This window comes from Rhinoraja longicauda, chromosome 23, assembly GCF_053455715.1.
Source record: "Rhinoraja longicauda isolate Sanriku21f chromosome 23, sRhiLon1.1, whole genome shotgun sequence".
Classification (NCBI taxonomy): domain Eukaryota; kingdom Metazoa; phylum Chordata; class Chondrichthyes; order Rajiformes; family Arhynchobatidae; genus Rhinoraja; species Rhinoraja longicauda.
This window is the reverse complement of record NC_135975.1, coordinates 15,029,211-15,052,956: the sequence shown is the minus strand read 5'-3', so window position 1 is coordinate 15,052,956 and position 23,746 is coordinate 15,029,211. Positions and strand designations below refer to the sequence as shown.

At 37.9% G+C, this 23,746-nt stretch overlaps 1 protein-coding gene across 14 annotated transcripts in view; it reads left to right on the top strand.

Moving 5' to 3' along the window:
- The window catches only part of magi2a (membrane associated guanylate kinase, WW and PDZ domain containing 2a), a 356,011-nt gene that overhangs the window by 232,476 nt on the left and 99,789 nt on the right, over positions 1–23,746 (top strand). For all 14 annotated transcript variants that reach the window (XR_013548786.1, XM_078419740.1, XM_078419739.1 and 11 more), the window contains exons 4-7: positions 4,050–4,271; positions 19,037–19,247; positions 19,471–19,550; positions 19,836–19,874. Coding sequence is in view for 13 of the 14 variants with exons in the window: in XM_078419740.1 (XP_078275866.1) it covers positions 4,050–4,271; positions 19,037–19,247; positions 19,471–19,550; positions 19,836–19,874 (552 nt within the window). In the remaining variant the exon portion in view is untranslated. The remainder of the gene's footprint in view (positions 1–4,049; positions 4,272–19,036; positions 19,248–19,470; positions 19,551–19,835; positions 19,875–23,746) is intronic.

Below are 23,746 nucleotides of genomic sequence, written 5' to 3'. Positions count from 1 at the left end.
AGAGATACAATAAAAATCTTGCCTGCAGCATCGCACGCGGTCAGACTACACACAAAATCATAAATTATACCTAAATTATGCAGAATTTACACAAATTCTACATGACAGCGAAAGCAAAACAACTATACAAAACAATAGTGAAAAGCAGAATTAGAAAACAATTCCAGGGTAGCGGAGGAGGTTGTCTGAAGTGTTCCTTTCCTGAGATCTGGGTAGCGTAGGAGGTTGTCTGAAGTCATCCCTTGCTGAGATCTGGGTAGCGTAGGACGTTGTCTAAAGTCGTCCCTTGCTGAGATTTGGGTAGTGGAGGAGGTTGTCTGAAGTCGTCCCTTGCTGAGGTCAGGGTAGCGGAGGAGGTTGTCTGAGGTGTTCCCTTGCTGAGGTCAGATTACGGTTGTGCTGGTCAGTTCAAGCTTTAATTATGTTTGTGCTGTATGTGTTTAACCTTATTTTTTATATAAAATAATGTCAAACAATTTTGTTTAACATTATTTAATAATTTTCATATGCTTTGAATGTCAGAGACCTTTAAAAACTTTAAAATATAATGGCAGCTTTTGAAGAAGACAAAACTCTGTCCCCAACTTTGGCATCTGTCGAATCTTGTATGGGCTGTTCCGGGGTCACTGCTGAAGCACCTGAGGGCTGGTGTCATTCCAACTTTGACAATTTGAATGTGCAAACCCACATTTGAGCCAGGTACATGCGGACATCCGGGGTCTGCACTTTTGGGAAGTAGGGTGTATCCATCATGATCTAGCCTTAAATAGCATAAACTGGGAGACATACGAGATTGATAAAGATAACTTCATCTCTTCTTTGGCACTCTCTCAGGATCAGGAATGATTCACTTCTGTTCAAGTTTTTTTCAGTTCTGAGATGGCGAATGAGGCCAATCTGGGAAGGCAGACTTGTTCATAGGGCAGTTGGTGGCTGTGAGGATGAGTGGGTAGTTTGTGAGGTGGGGCACTCCTTCCATTGCTTACACAGGAATTCTGTGCACTCCCGATGAATGGTCACAGGGTTCTCAATGCTAACCCAAACACTTTCTCTATCTTGATTATAGGCCAGAGATTTTCAGGACTTGGGTATATAGTACAAGAAAGCTTTGAGCATATCCTTAAATAATTTTCTCTGTGCATGTGGTAATCTACACCTACGACAGAGCTTAGAATAAAGTGTGTGTTTTGGGAGTTGAAAGTAGTCAACGCCAGCTGGAGATGGCCATTACTGTGAATTTAACTCTCCAATAAACTGGCATCATACTTTAAAGTGGGTTTTAAATTTGGTGTTAACAGATTGCTTAAAGATAATTGATATGAAACATTAACCCTGTTTTTCTCTCTATACATGTCACCTGAGTATTTCCAACCTCTTTTTTAACATTTTGAATTCCAACATGTGCACCATTTTGCTTCAGGATTACTTTGTCCTTGGCAAATTGCATTAAAACTGCAAACACAAACATTATTCGATAGATCTTGCCAGATTGTCTTTATTTACACTAAATATTTATATCATGCTGACTTGGTTTTTTAACAATCATCATATGCCATGATGCAAGTTTAACAATTTGGGCCATTCTGTGTTTTCATACACCATTGCTAACAAAGAGAGAAACCCTGCTGTGAGTTTGGTGTAAACCACAGAAGCTTTTAATGATCGATGAGCCATGAAGGGTTTAAGGTAGAAATTGAGTACAAGATATCCTTTGTTTTTGTTTGTTCCTTGTTTCATTTGTTTAGCATTTTGGTGTCTCATGGCTAAAACCTCAGAAATCATAAATAGAGCAATAAAGCAAACTGCATTATTTCCTCCTTGAATATGTGTCTAAGCTTAAATATGGGCTGTAGCTCAAAGGGTAGAAATGTCAATTAGAAAAAGAAGATAAGAAATGGGAGCAGTCAGCCATTGCCTCTTCAAGTCTGCTCCACGGTTGAGCAAATCAAGTCTGCTCTGTTCGAACACAATTTTCTTGAAATCTGTCAATCTTTCCTTCAAACACAATCAACGATTAGGCATTCAATGCCATCCAGTGTAGAAATTTCAAAAGATTTACTACTCTGAGCAAACAAATGGCTATTTATTTTAGTGATAAACGGAATGGCGGACATTTAGAGACTATGATTCCAAGTTCTAGACTCATCAGCTAGGATAAACGTCTTCCAGTACCTATCCTATTGTATGTTCCTGAAAGGTTATCTTTCTTTTTTTTTATATAGAGGTCACCTCTCATTGTTTTCACTAGCAGAGAATAGAGGCTAGCCTACATCTCTCATATGTCAGAGCTGTTATTCCAGAAACAAATTGGTGCACTCTCTCTACAGCAAGTAAATCCTGTTTTAAAGGTTAGGAGACCAACTTAATTTTCAAAGTATGTTCTCATCAAGATTCTCTCTAATTACAGTAAGATAGCTTTACTTCTGCAGTGAAACATTCTGAGGCGGAAGGTTCCAGCTTTGAATTCCTTTCTAGAAACCTGACAGCAAAAATCCAAACTGACACTCCAATCGAGCTTGATGAAATCAAGTTGCTGGCTGAACAGTTCACTTGTCTTGTGCCATGACAAAGGCTTTGTAGAGTTAAAAAGCGCATTAACCAATTCTGTACATGTTCAATGTGAATAACCAACTGTTGTTTTGATGTGAGAATTTTGTGCACCATTGTACTGTTTTTCAGTTTACTAAGAGTAGTGTAATATCTAAAATTAGCTTCTGGGAATGTTTTCTATTGCTATGGCCTGAATCACAAGTAGTTCTGTTTACTTATAGAGGAGCCAACTTTTAATAATATTAAGGCTAAAGCAAAATGTTCAGTAAAAGATGGACACAGCTCCCCTACACTCATAATCTCTGACAAACAAACCTCAAGTGGACTGACCCAGACTGGAAATGGGTAACCCACGCCTCCAGGGAATTATTACAGGATCTTCTCAAAATTAAGTAGTCAGAACCTTCTGAATAAATTTCTTAAAGAAGAAAATGGTTCAGCAGATCAGAAATAGGGAATACATTAGACATCTGTCAGAAATACATCAGACAATAGAGTTTTGCACAGAAGCAGCATCACTTAAACTTTTCAGGTCAAAGACTCATTCTAACAACATATCTTCGACCCAAAACTCTTTCTTTTTACACAGATGTTGTCCCATCTGCTGAGTGTTTCCAGCATTTTCTGTTATGATTTCAGATTTCTAACATTCACAGATTTATTGTTCATGGAAGAAATATGCCAAGGGTACCTGTCTGTAAGAACATCGTACCCTCTATAAAAACTAATTTTGTAAGTTCTACGTTTTATTTCTTTGCTAGAAAACCCTCAAGCAAACAAAATAAGCACCTGCACTTACCATTGCCCTCAGAAATGTAACCTTTCCAGGCTACCTTTGCTGAGAGACTTATTATGTAATAGGACATTGCAGCTTTCTGTTAAATGGAAGAAATTTTAAAAAATGTCCACCATCATAAAAGGAGACCATTCAATAAATTTCTCCTTTGCCTTTATTCCTAGAAGGGGCACTTGATTTCAGTTCAAAGTTTCAAAAATTTGGAGGCATTCACAAAGGTTGCTCATTCTCTTCCAATCACCCCATGGCAATGTACTTCACTGGTATCATTTGCATTCCCTGCCTCAGAAGCCTTTACCTCCCTGAGGAGATTCTGTTAACTGCCTTCTGTCATTGTGGTACAAAACTGTACAGAAATGGTAGATGACATTTCAATTTGGGACCTTTCTTGTCTGAAGAAGGATCCCGACACAAAAACATTGTCTGTCCATTTCACTCCACTGATGCTGCCTGGCCTACTGAGTTCCTCCAGAAGCTTGTCTTTTGCATATGGATCCAGCATCTACCATCTCTTGTGGTCATTACATTACATTGTTGAAAATAGAAGCTTACGATGCAGAAATCAGCTGCCGTGTCTTCTACATTACAACAGTAACTAGGAAAACACTTAATTGCTTAGAGTGCTTTATGTTTGACTTTTATCGTGCATCTTTGAAATGTGATGCTTGGAACTTGACAAGAATTTTCCGTTCTTTTATTGCAGACAATTACTATGGCACGCCAAAACCCCCAGCAGAGCCAATTCCACTGTTGTTAAATGTAACGGATCAGATTCTGCCAGGTGCCAGACCGAGTTCAGAGGGCAAAAGGAAAAGAAACAAGTCAGTAAGTAACATGGAAAAAGCTGAAATTGCCCCTCCTGAGGCAGAGGAAGAAGAAGAAGAAACGCCTGTTGTCAATGGAAATGGAGACACAATAACACCAGGTCAGTACTTCAGTGCAGTGGGAGCATAGAATAGGACTGGAGTGGATGTTAACATTTCTGTCAAACTTTTGTAGTGGCATGTATTTTTGAAATATTGGGAATGAATTTGCAGTGAGCGTTGATTATTCTCCTTACATTTGTTCATATACATTCCAATAAGTATAACCAGGAATGCTGTTGTCAATGTGGCATACAAAGTGAAATGTAGAGTCCTTAGACTATGTGAACTGGGAAAGGCATTATGAATCTCCTTCATCAATCAAGTTCATGAGCAGTGTAAAGACTAAATAATAATGAGTAAACTGAAATAGTGTATTCATCGGTAAGGCAGGTAGAGGAGAGTAACAAAGATAGAGCAAGGAGGATATCTAGAATAGAGATGAAAGAACAGAAAGAAAAATAAGACTTAAAAGCTTTTTTCATAAATCATTAATGGTGAATAGAATTTGAAGGTCTAAGAGTCCACATTTGTGATGTTAATTTTCAATGCCCATTCAGTTGATTGGCAATGAAAATTTATCAAGATGTTATGTATACATGGGTAGATTAATTAATTCAACTTTTTGCATTGTTAGCTTTGTATCTAGTACCATTACTGTAATACTACTCCATAAATTTGAACAGAGTATCATATGGTGAAATACTCTTTCCTCAGTCTTACAAAGGAGCAACTCCTAGATTTTTGCTTTAAATTATGCACGTGTCATCACTAAAAGTTGCTGAATGATTTCTGCATAAAAATGAGTAGCACTGATAGCTTCACATTTATTTTTGCAATGAAATCCAGCCTCATATTTAAATAATTCTATGAGTTAGAAACAATTTGATTGATTTTTTGCCAAGTATATTGTTTTATACAAGGTAATTTCACAATTAAACAGTGAATGTTCTCTGTGCCACTTTTTCAGCAATTAACAATAATTTCTTTAATAACGTAAATATTCTTCCAAAAGTTTGCAGAAATTTCAAGGATTTTTATTAGCTTTGGTCAAGTTGATGTCTGAATATCATCAGTGATCAGGGCTGAAGCAGACACATGGATTTCTTGTGGAACATTTATTGGCTTTTGTGGTTAGGTTTTCTTTAAATAATCATTTATATATTGGCAATGATATCCCTCTAGTGAATTTGATATTTATCGAGATGGATTATAAAGGTTTTCCTAAAATCAAATAGTATTTAAAGAAGTATTACAACATTTTTTAAAAGTATTTCTTTCTGGATCTATAAAAGAATGCAAAACTAATGTTAGATTTAGCACGTATTAGACAACTGTTCGTCAAATCTTCAGTCCATCATCAGTTGTGTGAAAAGAAATTCACCTTACAATCACATGCTAACGTTTTCTTCTTCTGTTTACTTGCTGACATTTATGTTATATGTTTACCAATAAAATTGTTCCTAAGTGGGGTATTTTGTTTGAACAATGAGTGCAGCAGTGTTTCCAGCCAAGTGTTGCACATAACATATTCTACCTCAAATCGTGAATTACATACTGTGTGACATTTTACTTGCATAGACATAGTGAAGATGGATTGAACAAACTTCAATAAAATATACTGAATGTATATTTAGCATAGAACCACGCACACTTTCATTAATATATCCTGGTCCAATTTTTCTGCTTTGCCTATCTGTCCTTGTCAACAAGAATTAATGTTCCAGCTATGCAATCTACGGTGAGAATCTGCTTTCTCAACGGTGTAATTGAAATGATAATTGTAGGAAAGTATCTGTTCATGTGCTGCATTATCTGAACTGAATTATTATCAAGTGAAGGATTGCTTGTTTTCTTTTGAGAAACGTAGCAATCATCATGAAAAAAATTGAAATGAGGCAAACCAGCATTGGATCCAAGTCGGCCTGGTGATAGGAGGCAAACAGTAGTGGAGAATGGTTGCCTTTCCGATTGGGTGCCCATGATCAGTGGTGTGTTGCAGGGATCTGTTTGTGATATATTATTGAGTTGGATGTAAATGCAGTATGTATGATTAGTAGGTTTATAAATGACATGAAGTGTGAGGTGATGCATTTTGTAAGTTTTAAGTTGTAGGACATTTACATTATTTGATAGAGCCCTGAGGAATATCAATAAACAGAAAGACCTTGGGGTAAGAGTCCATCATTCCTTGTAAGTGGCGACGCATGTAGAGATGGTGAAAAAGGTATATAGTATACTGGCCTTCATAGAATATAAAAGTTATGAAATTATGTTGCAACTAACAAAACATTGGTTAAACCACATTTGGAGTAGCTTGTGCAGTTCTAGCCGCCACACTACAAAAAGGATATGATTGCACTGGACATGGTGAAGAGGATATTCATCAAGACATTGGTTGGATGAGATGACTTTAGTCATAAGGAAAGGTTGATTAAGCTCGGTTGTTTTCTCTGGAAACTGAGGGTAACATGACAGTGGTATATGATTTTAAGAGAGACACGGAAAGAGTAGGTAGATTAAAGTTTTTCTCACGGCAGGATATTATAAACAAGAAGGCATAGGTTTAACATGAGGGGGAAGAGATTTAAAGGAGATCTGTGGGAAGAGTTTTTCATATAGAGAGTGGTTGACATCTGAAACGTTGCCGGAGGCAGTGGCGAAGGCAGATACAATCACTTTATTTAAGAGGCATTTAGGCAGGTGCTTGAATAGGCAAGGCATAGAAAGATACAAATCTAATGTAGGCAAATGGAATTAGTGTAGATGAACGAATCGACATTGACATGGTGGCCCAAAGGGTCTATTACTATAACTCTATGACTCAGTGCATACATTGGTAAGCTACATTTTGGTGCATGGTCATGCCCCAAATTTCAATGGTATTGAGCTCTCCCAACTGTACTGACCAGAGAAAAAAAGCAAGTATGGGAGAAGATGAAAAGAAGCAGAAGAATAAACAAACTGACAGTTCTCCCAAATACCCCCAGGCTAGTGGTTCAGAAACGGTGCAGCTGCAAAGATAGCATGCTATTTTTTCTCCAATTGGTTTCAGAAAGGTTTCAGTTTTATTTTGCAATGGTCTATAAAAAGCCATTTTATTTAGACTAATATTAAATAATGATCAAATCTGCTTCTCACAATAACTTAGTTACATCATAACTATAGGGAAATCATATTGCTCATTGTGAGTTGATTGGCTCAGGAACAGCTGATCCATATTTTGGCATCTGTGCAAAGACAAGGCGTGATTTTAGTTGGCACCAAGCCAGTCTGCGGTAATGTTTGCCTCCTGCAGGATGTTTCGGTTTAAATCCATGGGTTTTTTCCTTTCGTTTATGGTATGCAACATTTCATTAATAGAAAAGCCGAATGAAGTATGGTTTAAGTAGATATCATGCAAAACAAATTTCTTGAATTAATGGAAAGAGGGCTGGTAGTTTGGCTCTTCTTAAGAAGCATTTACATACCCCTTAACAGATTTTACAATGTAATTCTGAAATACAGTGGATATGCAGAAAGGATGAGAAATTGTAAATACAATAAATGGTGTTGGCCTCATGTTTTGCAGAGTGTTTATGGGCATTCTGAGTCCACGAGCTATAGTTTGTGAACAAATATCTTATTTTCAGGATTTTATTTTTATCTGACAAAGTCCTTGTTATTTACTGCTTCCCTTGTTACTTGCTGCTTCAGAGAGACGTTAGTTACCTTGTGCAAAGAGCAGAATTTGATTGTCACTTGAAATATTTTAGTTCATTTAGAATTGATGTGCTAGAAAGACATTAACTGCATGACAGTTTGCTACTTGAAATGCCAGGTTCCAGAACGCAACAATGGTAACAACGAGCATCATTATCCTATAAGGTGATCAACTTGAATATAAAGTTCATCTGACCACGTGTCACAGTTTAAATTGATGTATTTTTTCACTTAAATACATTGGTAAATTGGATTTTAAGCAGTGTGCGGGTGCTAATAGGTAGAATAAGTTTAGTTTGCAAACCTTGTTCATCTGAGATCAGATAAAGTTAAGAGGGGAACAAATAGGGATACTCAAAGACAAACTGTCTATTTCCACTTTTATAACATGATACAGCTCTGGTCCCTATCTTTGTTACTTGTAGATTTCACAGTTTCAACGATTTCCTAGTGAACCTCCTGTTTTTTTATATCATAGCTAACCTTGTACTCACTCAAAATGTTCTTGCACATACTTAAACTGCTATAATTAACTAACTAATTTTCACTGCTACTCTGACCATGGCCCCCTTTTAAAATCTTAATTCAGGATTTCAAGTGCTTCATTGCATTCACCCCAACTCTGCCCTCCCACCCACTACCAGCCAACAGTCCCCTCCTTTCCTGCAATATTTTTTAATCCTAAAAGCTTTCATTGCTACAATTCTGTCTTTTGCACAATCCTAATTTATTCATTGGTGCACTATTGATGGCCATGTCCAAAGTTTTGGAGTTCACTCCCTAAAACACTAGCATAATTGCTCCACTCATGACAGCCTGAATCCGCAGGGAGTGGTGAAGACGTTCCAATCCATCACTGCCTTCCGTCGTCCTTCTTCACAATGACTTGTATCAGGAAAGCTGGAAGTCCTGTCATAGATGCCTGCTATCCTGGCCATTACCTTTTTTTCTGTTCTATCTTTTGGGAGAAAACACAGGAGCTTAAAAGCTCGGTGTCTTTGAACTCCAAGTGATAATGACCAACTCACCACTTAGCTTCTAAACTCTTTGGTGTATTTACAGGGTCACTTTTTGCATGTCCTGAACCAATACATCCAGATCCCTCGATAGAAATGTTTACCGGTTTCTTTGGAGATTCAGTGCAGAAACAAACCCTTAGGCCCACCGAGACCACAACGATCAGAGATCACTCTGTACACTAGCACTCTCCTATACACTAGGGACAATTTACAATTTTAACCTACATACCTGTACATCTTTGGAGTGGGAGGAAACTGGAGCACCTGGAGAAAACCCACCCACAAGGAAAACATACAATCTCCAAACAGACAGCACCCGTAGTCAGGATCGAAACCGGGTCTCTTGCGTTGTGAGGCAGCAACTCTACCACCGTGCTACCCCCTGTAACTTTTCGTAACAGAAACAAATTCTCACCATGTAAAAACATATTTTGATTTTTCTTTTCACAGCCTGATATTTTTCCATCTTATATTTCACCTTCCACCCGTTTGCCCACTCATTTCATGTGTCCCAATCTTTTTGTAGACCGTGTTCTTCTCAAATTTATTTTACCATTATTCTCACATCATAACTATATTGATAAACAAGAGAAGCCCCAAAATAGATTCCAATGGTAACTCATGTGACAGCCTGCCAACCTGAAAAAAACATCATCTTATTCCTATTATCCATTGTATGTTTTTTATCCAATGCAACATCTGGGCTAATGTGATGCCCTTGACTCTGTGAACATTGTACGCAACAACCTTTCTAAAAAGTCCTTCAGAGATACTAAATGCCCCTTGCGTCTTAAAAAAAGTAAATCCACCAAGTGTTCATCCGTTCATAAAACTATGCCTACCATTTCAAATCATATAATTTTTTCAGTGCCTGATTACTGCACCCTTAATGCTGTGCTGAATCATGTTACTGACAACTAATGTTAGGCATTTTCCTTGTTTTGTCTCAGTATTGATATGTTTGCCATTTTCCAATCTACTGTGGCTGTTCCAGAATCTAAGGAATGTTAGAAGATCATCCAGGGCTCACAATCAATTGAGTCCTTGTCTTGGAATTTGAAACTCTGTTTTTCAAGGCCTTGAAAGTCCTTGGATTTATCATTTTTCTTGAAAGTCCTTGAAAATTCACTTTTTTATGATAAAAGTATTAATTCATGCAGTAATGTGGCGTTTTTTCATCATTTATAAAGCGTATTTTCATTCAAAGTCAGGAAACATTGTTAGACATGTTTGTCTTTGTCGCCTATTTTTCCCTCCTCGCCGCCGCTGCTCACCCGTTGGCTTCTGAACAACAACTACAACACTTGTGTTTGTTCTTATTTCGCTGCGCTAGAGGGAGACACCCCCCTCTCTCTCTGTTGGCGTTTGCATCTCAAGGGCAGGATAGTCGGTATTATGCTTTTATTCTTCGGAGGAATAAACACACATGCTCTCATACGTCGGTGTTGCTTTAACCGGAAGAGAAGACTTTTATTTTGTTTTCATATGCATTTTATATCTGGTACACCGGTAGTGACGTCAGTATAAGAGCACAGTTAAACAGTTTCGGTTTAACATCCAACACCCCCACTTGCTCTTATGCTGTGCATTACATTTAACAACATATACAACATAACTTAATCTGATTACATTCTCTGTATCACCACATTTTACACATTTACAGTGTTCAACCTTTCAAAAAAAAATTTTGTTGTTATGATTTTACACTCCAAACATATAATCCCTGAATTTCCCAGTTTTAAACTTTGTTGCAGGCTTAGTTAAGATATCTGCAACCATGTCTGCTGTTGGACAATACTCAATGATTACTTTCTTATCACTGAGTGCAGACCGAATGAAATGATACCTAATGTCGATATGTTTGCATCTTTGTCGGTTCACTGGGTTCTTTGATAATGCAATCGCACCTTGATTGTCCTCAAAGATTTTCACTGGCTCGTACTGGCAATCTTTGTCCATTCCTTTCAATAGCTGCACAAGATACAAGCTCTCTTGTGTAGTAGCCGCCATTGCCATATATTCGGCTTCACATGTGGATAAGGCTACTGTCTGCTGTTTCTTGGATTTCCATGAAATAACAGGCCCATTTTCAGACAAACTAAAACAATATCCTGTTGTGCTTCGCCTGTCATTTTGATCTGCCGCCCAGTATGCCACTGTACACAGTTGCCACTGTATGCAACAAGTTTGAGTTTTTCCTCTCTTTTCTTGTAACACAGCTCCTGGTTTATAGTACCCTTTAAGTACCTCAACACATGTTTGGTAGTTATCCTATGTTGTTCTTTAGGCTCTGCTAGATATTGTGACAGTTTACTGACAATCCAGCTTAAATCAGGCCTTGTACATGTCATCACATATATCAAGCTGCCTACCACTTCCCTGTATTGTGTTGGATTAACAGGCTCATCATCATCATAAAAGTTTTGTTTCTGTTCACATGGAGTTGACCTTGTTTTACAGTCAGACATTCCAAACTTCTCCAGTATTTTTGCTATGTACCTCTTTTGGTTCATTTTTATTTCTCCCTCTGTCTGTGAAAAATCAATGCGTAGAAAATGTCTAAGTTTCCCAAGATCTTTCATCTTAAACTTTGCACTTAGCATTTCTTTCACACCATTGAGAGATTCTTTATCACTGGCAGCAATAATTAGGTCGTCAACCTACATGATCAGAATTATTCTCTCATTTTCAGTCTCTTTACTGTACACGCAGTGATCTGCTGGATTTTGTGCAAAACCATTTTTACTGAGATGATCATGCAGCATCTTGTTCCAGTTCCGTCCTGACTGTTTCAGTCCATACAGTGATTTGTTAAGTTTGCAGACCAGCTTTTTACCTGTGTCTGTTTTCACTTCAAATCCTTCAGGTTGTTCAATATACAGCTCACAATCAATTGGAGCATGTAGATAAGCTGTTTTCACATCCATCTGGTGTAATTCCAAATCGTACTGAGCTGCTAGCTGCATCAGACTGCGCACTGATGTCATGTTAGCTGTTGGGGAAAACGTCTCCTTGTAATCTATTCCTACTACTTGACTATACCCCTTTGCAACATACCTGGCTTTGTATGTCTCAGTCTTATCTGAAGATTCTTTTACTGCAAACACCCACTTCCCCCCCACTGCATTTTTGCCCTGTGGTATTGTGGTTAGAGTGTATGTGTCATTTTCTTTGGGAGATTTGATTTCCTCCTTCATAGCTTTAGCCCAAATGTCAGATTTTGATGAGCTCATAGCTTCTTTGAAGGTTTGTGGAACATTATATATCACTCTGTAGCAGTAGTCTACATTTATATTTATCTGGTCATCCTCTTCTACTTTACACTCATAGTCTCGTAAGTACTGTGGGCTTTTCCTTTCTCTCTTAGGATAGCGTGTGCTCTGACTATTTTCACCCTGTCCAGTTTGAGTGTTGCTATCACTCTCAGTAGTATCCGTGTGTGACTTCAGTGTCACTTCTGGACTCTGATCAGTCACCTCTGCGTTCAGTCTGGGGGATGTTAATCTCTTCCCAGGATGGTCATCATCACTCATCTCCATATCTGTCTGAGTTTGGCATTCAGTTACACTTTTTGTTATGAACTTCACTAGTCTGTTTTTGAGAACTCGCCCTGTCTCTGGGTAGTAGACTAAGTATGCAGGGCTGTTTTTGTCATAACCTACAAAAATCCCTTTTTCACATCTTGAGTCTAACTTCTTTTTGACTTGTTTGTATGAGAAACAGACTGATCCAAACTTCTTCATTTTTGAGAGATTAGGCTTTCTGCCTGTCACCATGTAGTGTGGAGTCTGACCAACACGTTTGTTGTAGCATCTGTTGCGGATTACTGCAGCAGTCATTACAGCATATGTCCACAATTCTTTCGGTAGGTTACTCTCGAGTAGCATGCACCTTGCCATTTCAAATAGCGTTCTCCAGTTTCTCTCAGCTGTCCCATTTTGATGGGGGGAGTAAGGTGCGGAGGTTTCATGCCTTATGGCATTTCTACTGAGCAATGATTGGAAATCTGCTGCTGTGAACTCTGTGCCATTATCAGATCTTATGCACTTAATTTTCCGCGTCCGCTATGAACTTTTCTGTAGCTTTTATAGTGTCACGTTTTGTTTTCAAGAAGTAAACAAACACTTCTCCTGAGTAGTCATCTGTGAAAGTTTGTATGTATTTGTATCCATCTTTTGCTTCTGGCTCTAGAGGGCCAGCCAAATCAGTATGCACTAACTCAAGTGCTTCTTTAGCCCTTACATCTGGCTCTCTGTTCCTGCTCTGTGCAAATTTGCCTTTTATACAGACCTCACAGTTGAGTTTGGACTTATCAACTTTACCTTTGATTTTCATGCCCTCTGTTACCCTCTCTAACTGTGTGATACATCATCATAGTTACAGTGACCAAGTATCTCGTGCCATGTTTGAATATCATAACACCCGTAACATCCGTCATTAGTTTTATGACTTACAGTGTTTAGATAGTATAGTCTGTCGTACTCCTTAATGTCGAACTTGGTACCGTTCTTGTGGATGAGCTCGTTGCTGCCTTGGCCAAAGATCACTGAAGCTCCGGTGGTCGTTGCTGCCTTGACAGAGAAGATGTCCTGTGGGAATGATGGGATGTACAACGCCTTTCTCAGCGTTGTCCTCACACGACGGCCCTCGCTGTCTCTCAGGTACACCTCTGCTTCGCCTTTCCTCTGTGCGACACCGCTCGTCCTTGTCCCGTCAGCCAACTCGATGAAGTGTTTGGCGGGCTGGAAAATCTCATCAAAGTTCTTAAACTTTTCAATGTCTGTGATTATGTGTGACGTTGCGCCCGTGTCGACCATAAGCCCTTTACGAGTCTCTTCACTTGCCTGGCAGTCATTTATTTTGAATGCAAATGTGTGGTCGTTGGAGTCGGATGCTTGTTTCACGTTGTCTCACTTTTTCTTTCTGCAGTTTGCCTCCTTATGAGTGGGGCTCTTGCAAAAACTGCACCACTGTCTCTGTTCTTTACCGCTGCGCTCTCTGCTGCATTCCCACGCTTTGTGTCCCGTCTGACCGCAGTTGTAGCAGGTGAATGTCTTCTCTGAGCCTTTAGTCCTTTCTTTCACCCAGCCTCTTGCTTTCATTACGTTGTCGTCACTCATATGGCCGCTAAATCTTTCAGTGCTCTCGTAGCTTCTCAACTTGGTCTTAAACTCACCAAAAGTTGTCTTCTCATCACCCTGTGTTATGTGGATGGCAAATGGCTTAAATGTCTCTGGCAAGCCTTTCAGAATCATGGCAATCAGCAGCCTGTCACTAAGAGTCTCTCCTGCTTTTCTTAGTGCTGTAATCGCCGTTTCTGCACGAATAATGTATTCTGTTACACTTTTGTTTATGGCCTTTTTCAGCGACGTCAGCTCGGTGTAGAGGCCGATCACTCGCGGCTTTCCTGTGTCCGCGTAATGGCTCCTCAGTAGCTGCAACGCTTTTCTCCCGTCGTCCGCCGCTTCTCTCATAATGAGCAACAAACTTTTGTCGTCTAGCACTTGTATCAGCTCGGCGTAGGCTTTTTCGTTTTTCTCGGCTTCCCCGTCGTCTTCTTCGTCGGTAGCCGGCTCGTTCAGAATTGTTGACTTTAAGCCTTGTAGCCGCAGGTGGCCTAAAAACTTTGTTTCCCATAATTCGTAATTCTTTTCATCTCCGTCGAAGCATAATCTGTTCCATCGGCTTCCACCATCCCTCCTGGGCCCATAACCTGTTGGCGTTTGCATCTCAAGGGCAGGATAGTCAGTATTATGCTTTTATTCTTCGGAGGAATAAACACACATGCTCTCATACGTCGGTGTTGCTTTAACTGGAAGAGAAGACTTTTATTTTGTTTTCATATGCATTTTATATCTGGTACACCGGTAGTGACGTCAGTATAAGAGCACAGTTAAATAGTTTTGGTTTAACATCCAACACTCTCCCCCCCTCTCTCTCTCCCCCCTCTCTCTCCACTCTCTCTCTCTTCCCTCTCTCCCTCCCCTCTCTCCCTCCCCTCTCTCCCTCCCCTCTCTCCCTCCCCTCTCTCCCTCCCCTCCCTCTCTCCCCTCTCTGTCTCCCCTCTCACTCCTCTCTCTCTCTCTCCCATGCCAGCGAGATCTCCGCCGCTTCTCCACTATCTTCCCTGGCCCCGACTCCCTCTAGCGCAGCGAAATAAGAATAAACCCAAGTGTTGTAGTTGTTGTTCAGAAGCCCCACATCCCCGGGGTGAGCGACAGTGGTGGCGGCGCGGAGGGAGGTTTCCCTGGGTTTGTTTTTGCAAGGGTGCGCTGCAATCTCTCTCCTTGTCCCGGCTCTGGGTCGGTGGCGATCCGCTCTCCGGTGAACCTTTGCCGGTAGCTTCTGCCTCCAGTCCCCGCCGCCGCAGCCGCGGTTCCACGGCTTCGGGACAAGTTAGAGTCGGGGAGAGTTGATGGGAACTCGCTGCATAAAACAAAAAAACCTCCAAAACCATCATAGTTTTTACTAATTAACCATGTATACATCAAATTAACAGTTTTGACAACAGTATTTTCTTACCTATTTACCTATAAAACAGTATTTGTTTTTCCTTAGCACCTAAACAGATGTACAGCACTTTGGTCAACGTGGGTTGTTTTTAAATGTGCTATACAAATAAAATTGACTTGACTTGACTTGACTTACCTATACGGAGAAAAACTGGAAAAAACCATCAATGTTTGCTGGATTTTGGTCCTTGAAAATGGGATTTTTGGACCTTGAAAGTCCTTGAATTGTTTGCTGTTCCAAGTATATGAACCCTGTCATCAGATTGTAACCAAAACTTTTTAAAGTCTCAGATGCAGGGTATCAGGTCCGAGATTTATCAGGATTTAATCCCTTTGATTTCTCCAGAATTGTATCTTTGCTGATGATAATTATGTGACGTTTCTCAGTCAATACCTTTTTTTTAATAACGTGGTTTCTAACATTTTAGAAAAAAAACACTTTTTATTTAACGTGGTTACTTTCTTTTTCTCTTAATTCATTGAAGAATATAAGCCATAATTGATATTATCAGAAATATTTTCATAAATGAACAAAATACATGCTCAAGTTTATTCCAGGTTCAGGTTTGTTATTGCCATGTGTACTAAGGTACAATGAAAAGCTTTTGAATGCTATCCAAAACAGATAAGATAATAGTATACATAAATACAACCAGGTCAAACTCAAATACAATAGATAGAGTAATGGGGAAGATACGCAGTGCGGAATATTGTTTGCAGCAATATTGTAGCGCATTGTAGCGTATCAGTTCCAGAGACAAAGTCCAATATCCGCAATGGGTTAGACTTATGGAAGGACCATTCAGAAACCTGATAATAGAAGGGAAGAAGATATTCCTGAGGCCTGTGGTGTGCACTTGCAAGTTGGGACAAGTATTTGATTGTGTTGCTTTATGTTCTTTATAATTGCTGTTTTTTATTGGTTCTGACATCAGTATTAGCATTCCCCCTTTATATATGCATGGATAGAATACAGAAGGAATTCCCCTATGTGAAATTGGATTATTTATCCACGGAATATTCATATTTCATATTTCTAGGTCTGAATCAATGAAAAGATAATTCAATATGTGGATTAGGCCCCAATGCTGTCTTGACATATTTATATAACCTAATGTATAGATAAAAATGATGTATGCAAATTAGATTGGTTTGCAGATTAACAGGTTAATGAACTCTTTGCTGAAGGCACAGCCTCTATTTATAGTGGGAAAACATACATTGAATAAATGTGATGAAAATTTCCATCTGCTTCAGTTCTACATGAAATAATCCATATTGAAATGACTTGTTTGCTTGGAATATGTGTTAACATTTTTCTTGTACACCACCCCAGAGACCAGTCTTCATGTCTACTTCATTTACAGGATGTAAAGCTTCCTTTCACTGACAGTGGTAAATGATGAAATAAAAGATGTTTTGGCAGATGCTGTCTAATTCTCAAATGGCATAAAATGAGTTTATTGTCTTGTTTAGTGCCAGTATTATCATTGCATAAAAGCATCTTATTGTTTTAATGATTTGTATGGGAAATATAGAACAAAATATAAAATATTGGTTTGTCATATAGTATTTTCAAATATAGTTAACGTATGGCTTGCACTATACTGATTAGGTGGCATGTGCATTGCAGTTCCTAAAATTATGATTGAAATAATTTTGACTTAATTTATCTAAAGCATATTCATTTCATTTAATTTAGAGAAAAATATATACCTCGATTAAAGTGGTTACAGTAGATTAAAGCAATGAAATTCTGAAGTTAGTGTGCTTTTCTTTTTTGGTCGCTGCAATCTTAACTTATTTTCTTTCCAATATTCAGATTCAATCAATATTGGAAAATAACTCGGTCTTTCTCCCTCAGTGGGATTATAGTGGATCTGGCTCTTTTGAATAAGATCTTCAATGGAAATATATAGGCCAAAATATACCTGTCTCTGAAGAAATAATATGCAATAAAGCTTCATTTGTGTAAAGTGATTCTTTGCATTAACCGTTAGATTCCCTTTATGGCGGCTGGCACTTGTTTATTGTTTTGTTTCGATTAAATAATGCCTGTCCTTATTCCCATCAAAAGGTGGGAAGAGATTTTTGCACTTAAAGGGCAGTGAATATTTGGAATTCTCAACCCAAGGGAACAGTAAAGGGTTATTTTATTCTATGACAAAGGAGATGTCAGGGATTAAATGCCTTACTCCTTGCTTCTAATTCTCATATCCTTTTTTGGTCTAATAAGGCCAGCATGCTTCCCATATAATCTTGTCTATTTAAGGAACTTTTGACTGTACAGCACTCCCCCAGAACTGTTGTGAAGAATTAGCCTACGTTGTGTGCTTTAATCTACAGAGTGGGCCTTGATCCCCTTGGCCATTGAGCCAAAATGGAAGTGGGGTGTAGTCTGATACTTTTATTGAGTTTATTATTGGCTCATTCTTAATCTGCCTGAAGATAAATAAAATTAAACATGTTTATTTGAAATATTTTCAATGCTCAGAATGAAGATAGCCAAATGCCTCAGGCTGATCATTACAGGTTTCTGGAAAAAGACAAATGGATTAGAAACTCAGATCTGTCCTTTGCATATAACATAAATTCTACATTGGAAATGATGAAGATATCAATAGTTTCAATGTACAAACATAAATGACGTATCTAGCCATTAGCTACTCTGTGACAGAATCGATATTCAATAATACGTTAAAATCAGAACAATTTTATATTTATTCTCTGGATTAATGTGTGTCGCCCCTCAAGAAAAAAATATTGTAACTTTAGATAGAATTTGATAATACATCAGATTTTCACAACATTTTCTAAGATGTATATTTTCAGTGTATGGTGAATGGCATTTTCATATCATCACAGAGTAAAAAAACCTCAAATCATCAGCTCCTGCCTGCCGTTAGTTACATTTCCACATTCTAACATTTCCACCTATGTTTAAACTTATTAGTTATTGAACTTACCTGTGGGTTAATAGACAATAGACAATAGACAATAGGTGCAGGAGTAGGCCATTCAGCCCTTCGAGCCAGCACCGCCATTCAATGCGACCATGGTTATATTATGTTAATCTATGTCCTGCTCAGTTTCATTTCTGAATTCCTTGTCAGAGACTCTATTGTTGGCAGTGAACTTTTGGCTAAACCTACGTAAGTTTTGGTTTACTACGATGATTTTTATTTTTAGGTTCTTTAATTTGGTTTATTTCGAAGTATGTTTGCGCTTTGTTGCCCAGTATGAGATCTGCTGGATATTTTTCCAGCTACATTTGGCCCTAAAAATACACTGTGGTTTTATTTATATTTCTATGGGGTTTTTTCAATTGAATTCATTTAGTTTTTAAAATGTGTTGTTCATCATTACAAGCATTTTGTTTAGTGGATTCTGGATATAACTAGTGTTTTAGGATCTTGGTCCATTGAAACATAAATTGTTTTGTTTTGTTTTATTTTAAATTGAGATCAGTTAATAAGCTTGTATATACCAAAATTGTGATTCTGTCCAATTATATCTGTCACCAGAACAAAATGATTATTTTGTTTGTGCATTAGTTGTATTTTGCTGAGGGTGATTATCTGTGTCGTCCAACAGAATCTAGTGAACATGAAGACAAAAGCACTGATGCCTCAGGTGAATTTTTTTCACATCCTTGTGCTGCACCAGTCTATGGCCTTACAAAGGGAACAAAAGAAGATTCAGTTTCAGAGAAGCAAACCAAACCAGAGGATGGAGACAATTTGGGTCCACTGCCTGAGAACTGGGAAATGGCATATACTGAAAAAGGAGAAGTCTACTTTATTGAGTAAGGCATTTATTCAAATATCTGTGATTTCAAGATAAACATTTTTAGTTGACCAGTTAAATGATTTTAAACATAGGTTAACTTGAATATAGCCAAATAAATGTGCATTAGATTGTTCTGCAGCTAATTAGATTGTGCTAGCAAATTGGATGCCTTGATTTTAATTTGACTTGAACAAGCAATTTTTAAGAATATGCCTAAAACTGTTTTATTTCTTTGTTAGCCATAACACCAAAACAACATCCTGGCTTGATCCTCGGTTAGCAAAAAAGACAAAGCCTGCAGAAGAATGTAAAGATAACGGTAAGTAATTCCACATTCCTTTGCTCTGCATGTGTATATAACCTTTTTTAATTCAATTGTTTTTGTTTAGATTTGTTAACTGGAGAGTGCATCTTGCTGCTGAATAATAGTTAATGAGAGCAGCTAACACTGGGACACAGGTGACCTTCACTGCTCGCTGCATATTGTTTGTTCTTCTCCAACCCAATGATATCAGCTGCAGCAGTGTAGAAACTGAGGCTATCTTTTTCTGTGCCTTGGAGAATGTTTCTATGTTAATTTTATATTTCTGATTTAAAATTGAAGGAGACAAGCTGCAATCTGGAAACATTGGACTGAAGCTAGGTACTGTAACTTTAAGTATTTTTTTTAATTTTATTTTCAAGATATAGCTCTTTTGATATAGCCATTTTGTTTCACTTCATTGAGAGTTTTATACCATCTGCATTTCCACTGGCACAATTTGTTTTTATTTCATGAAAACATTCGCAAAGCTATTTTGGATTACTATGAGGAAAAGAATTTCAATGTTGCATTATACTCTATAACATTTGCAACCTTTTTTTGCCTTATTTAATCTAAAATATATTTACATAATTGTTACACAAATATGCAACAAGCAACCTCTGAGGCAACTGATAGACTTCTAGGTGCAATGTCAAAAAAAATCTGAGTTTCAATAATCTTTACAGAAAATCTAATAATTCTAGTAAAAGGTTTTTTTTATTTTATCATGGATATGAGAGCAGTAATTAAAGGCATAATGCAGATTTAAATTTTAAAAAAACCTTAAACAGATTGCTTTTCATTTTCAAAATTCAAGCACTTTTGCTGGAAATTAGAAATCGTTACAATATAATTCAACATGTATAAAAAAGGTATATTGTTTATTAACCGGTAAATCTAAGATGGGTTCTCAATATTGTGTAATTAAATTGCCATGCACAGTGCTAACGGAGACTGTTAATTTACTTTTGCTATTCCACTGTCGAAAAATCTTATTTTATCCTATTTTAACCAATTTTAAAGAAAGGGCTTTTGTAATAACTCTCTGCCGTCTCACAGATTTATTTTAGAAGTTATATTTCCAAATCTTTATGGAATTGAAAGCATTTTTTTCAAAATGTTGCAGTTTCAATATGTGTGTAACAGAACACAGCAACTGTTTGAAATCCAGCATCTTATCCTCTTCATCTGCCCGCTGCACTGAAACAAACGTTGCCTTAGCAACAGCACTGCCACAATGAGCAGGAGACACAAAGTTATCAATTAAAATGGTTTCTACAGCTACATCCAACGGCAGAAATGGTAATTTGTTGTTATGGCTTTATTAAGATGTCTCGTCGCTTAAAGCTATTTTCTGACCATCTAGTTTTATCTTTATTATTATGATTTGTTCTAAACCATTACCATATATCATTCTTTTTAGTTTGTACCCTATGCACAGGGAAAAAGCATGTTTTGCATATAGGCGAAGCCTCTGTGGAGAGAGAAATAGAGTTAATATTTAAATCTTTCATCAATTCAGATGAAGGACCTTCAACTGGACGGGACAATTCTGTTTCTATCTGCAACGATGCTACCTGGCCCGCTGAGTATCTCCAGCATGTTTTTCTATTTCAGGTTTCCAGCATTTGCAGTGCTTTATATTTGATTGACCTGCTGCCTGTTTGTCTCTTGATCCTAAAGAGTCCCTGATGTGTATCTTTTGCCAACGATAAAATTTAGCATTTTTAGTTACTGAAAAAAGACCCATTCATACGTGGTGTTCCTAAGTGGAGTTAATCTCTCACATAACAGGAGCCGTTAGTGCACAGAAAACAAAGTTTATGCCAAATACGATGAACAATAAAAATCCCCTATCTCAGCTACTAAATAAATATATAGATACCTGACATTGAGATTACTTCAATGTTAAACAAACATCAATTTATACTTCTGCATCATTCAAACTGTGAAGATTACGGACTTCTGATTACGGACACTGCAGAAAAGGATTCATTTTTGTTTTTTTGAATTTACATAAAAATACATAGATCTCAATGGGAAGTCTTTAAATATCTGTAAAGTATTGTGATATATTTCATAATCTTTGAGGATTATTTACATCAGGAAAGGAATTAAATAGCTGGAGTGACTCAGCGGGACAGGCAGCATCCCTGGAGACAAGGAATGGGTGACATTTCGGGTCGAGACCCGAAATAGCACTTGACAGGTTTGCATTCCAGCAATGAATTGTGGGACTTAATTTCATATATTATGAGCATAGGCTGTACATGTGACTGAACTTTCATTGCAGGCAGACCCTAATCTACAGTACTTCAAATTGCTTTTTTGACTGTTATGTATGAATAAGTGTCTAAATAACATACACAACAGAATTGGCAGATTGACATAGCTGCCAGTATTTATCTGGGAGGTAATAATTTGGATTGATTATCCATTATCTAACTTTTTGAGCCTACCTTTTTTTCTTGGCAGAAAAAAGGTGAATTAATATTTGCCTTTGCAAGCTTTATTATGCATACTTAAAGATCAGTAGTGCCGATAGATATATTTTAGAAATTGGATGGGGGTTTCATCTTTAATTTATCCAAAGTTTGAATTTGACAGGAGGCACTTCCTTTCGTAGTCGTGAGATTTTGTGCAAACATAATTGTAAAACTGCAGTTGGAATCTTCCTTGATTTGAATGCATATTGTTTCCTTTGTTCAGTTAAATCAGCTTCAGATCATAATACTTTAATTGTAATATTAACAGATTATCCAGTGGCAATAATATGCGATTCTTCATGGCGAAAAACAGAGTGACAGAGTGCCACCTATTATTCATCATTGAATGTATGAAGCCATGGAACATTCCCTCACAACAACATTACTACATCTAGTTTCATTGTCATGTTCTTTGAATAAACTTAAATCTAACTCAGAAGAATTTGATTTTGAATTTGCCGATTCTTAGTTCTCAATGAAGTCAGCATGGTTTTGTTCAGGGGAGTTATTGCCTGACAATTCTGTTGGAGTTATTTGATGAAGTAACAAGCAGGAGAAACAAAGGAGAGTCAGTGAATGTTGTTTACTTGGATTTTCTGAAGGCTTGCATTAAGGTGCCACATGTGAGACTGCTAAACAAGAGAGAAACCAATGGTATTAGAGGCGAGGTACTAGCATGCACAGAAGACTGGATGACTGGCTGAAGGCAAAGATTTGAAATAAAGGGTGCATTTTTGGGTTGGCTGCCAGTGACCAGTGATGTTCCCAGTGAGGGTTGATCTTGGGTCTGTAAGTAGTGTTGACTTGGACAGGTTGGGAGAGTGGTCAAAGAAGTGGTAAATGGAATATAGTGTAACAAAGTGTACGGTTATGCACTTTGGTGTAAGGAATAAAGACATAGACCATTTTCCAAATGGGGAGAGAATTCAGTAATCAGAGGTGCAAAAGGACTTGGGAATGCTGGTGCAGGATTCCCAAAAGATTAATTTGCAGGTAGTAGCAAAGAAGGCAAATGCAATGTTATCGCTCATTTTGAGAGGACTAGAATATAAAAGGAAGGATATAATGCTGAGGCTTTATAAGGTGCTGGTCAGGCCACATTTGGAACTCTGTTTGGAATACATTTGGGACCCATATCTGAATAATAAAAGGCCTAGATAGAGTAAAAGTGGAGAGAATGTTTCCACTAGTTGGAGAGTTCCAGGACAAGAGGTTACAGCCCCAGAATAAAAGGACATACCTATAGAATGGAGATAAGGAGGAATTTCTTTGGCCAGAGCATGATGAATCTATGGAATTTATTGCCACAGGTAGTTGTTAGGGCCGTCATTGTGCATTTTTAAGGTGGAGATTGCAAGTTCTTGATTAGTAAGAACGTCAAGGTTTATGCGGAGAAGGCAGGAGAATGTGATTGCGAGGGAAAAATAGATCAGCCACAATCGAATGGTGGAGCAGAATCGATGAGCTTCCTGTCTTAATTCCACTCCAATGTCCTATGGTTTTAAAAATCATGAATCCTTGTCATTTGATAATTAACATTCAGATTGCCCACTTGTTGTACTAATCTACATTATCACAAATAATCTGTGACCCAAGTGCTACAGGCTGGTATCTTGGAAGTATAGCAGTATAGGAGAGTGCTGCGATCATTCCTGGTGTCGGCCTCATGGGTGCACAGATTATGTTTGTTCAATCTGATACTAAAGCACATTATTGCTTTCAATT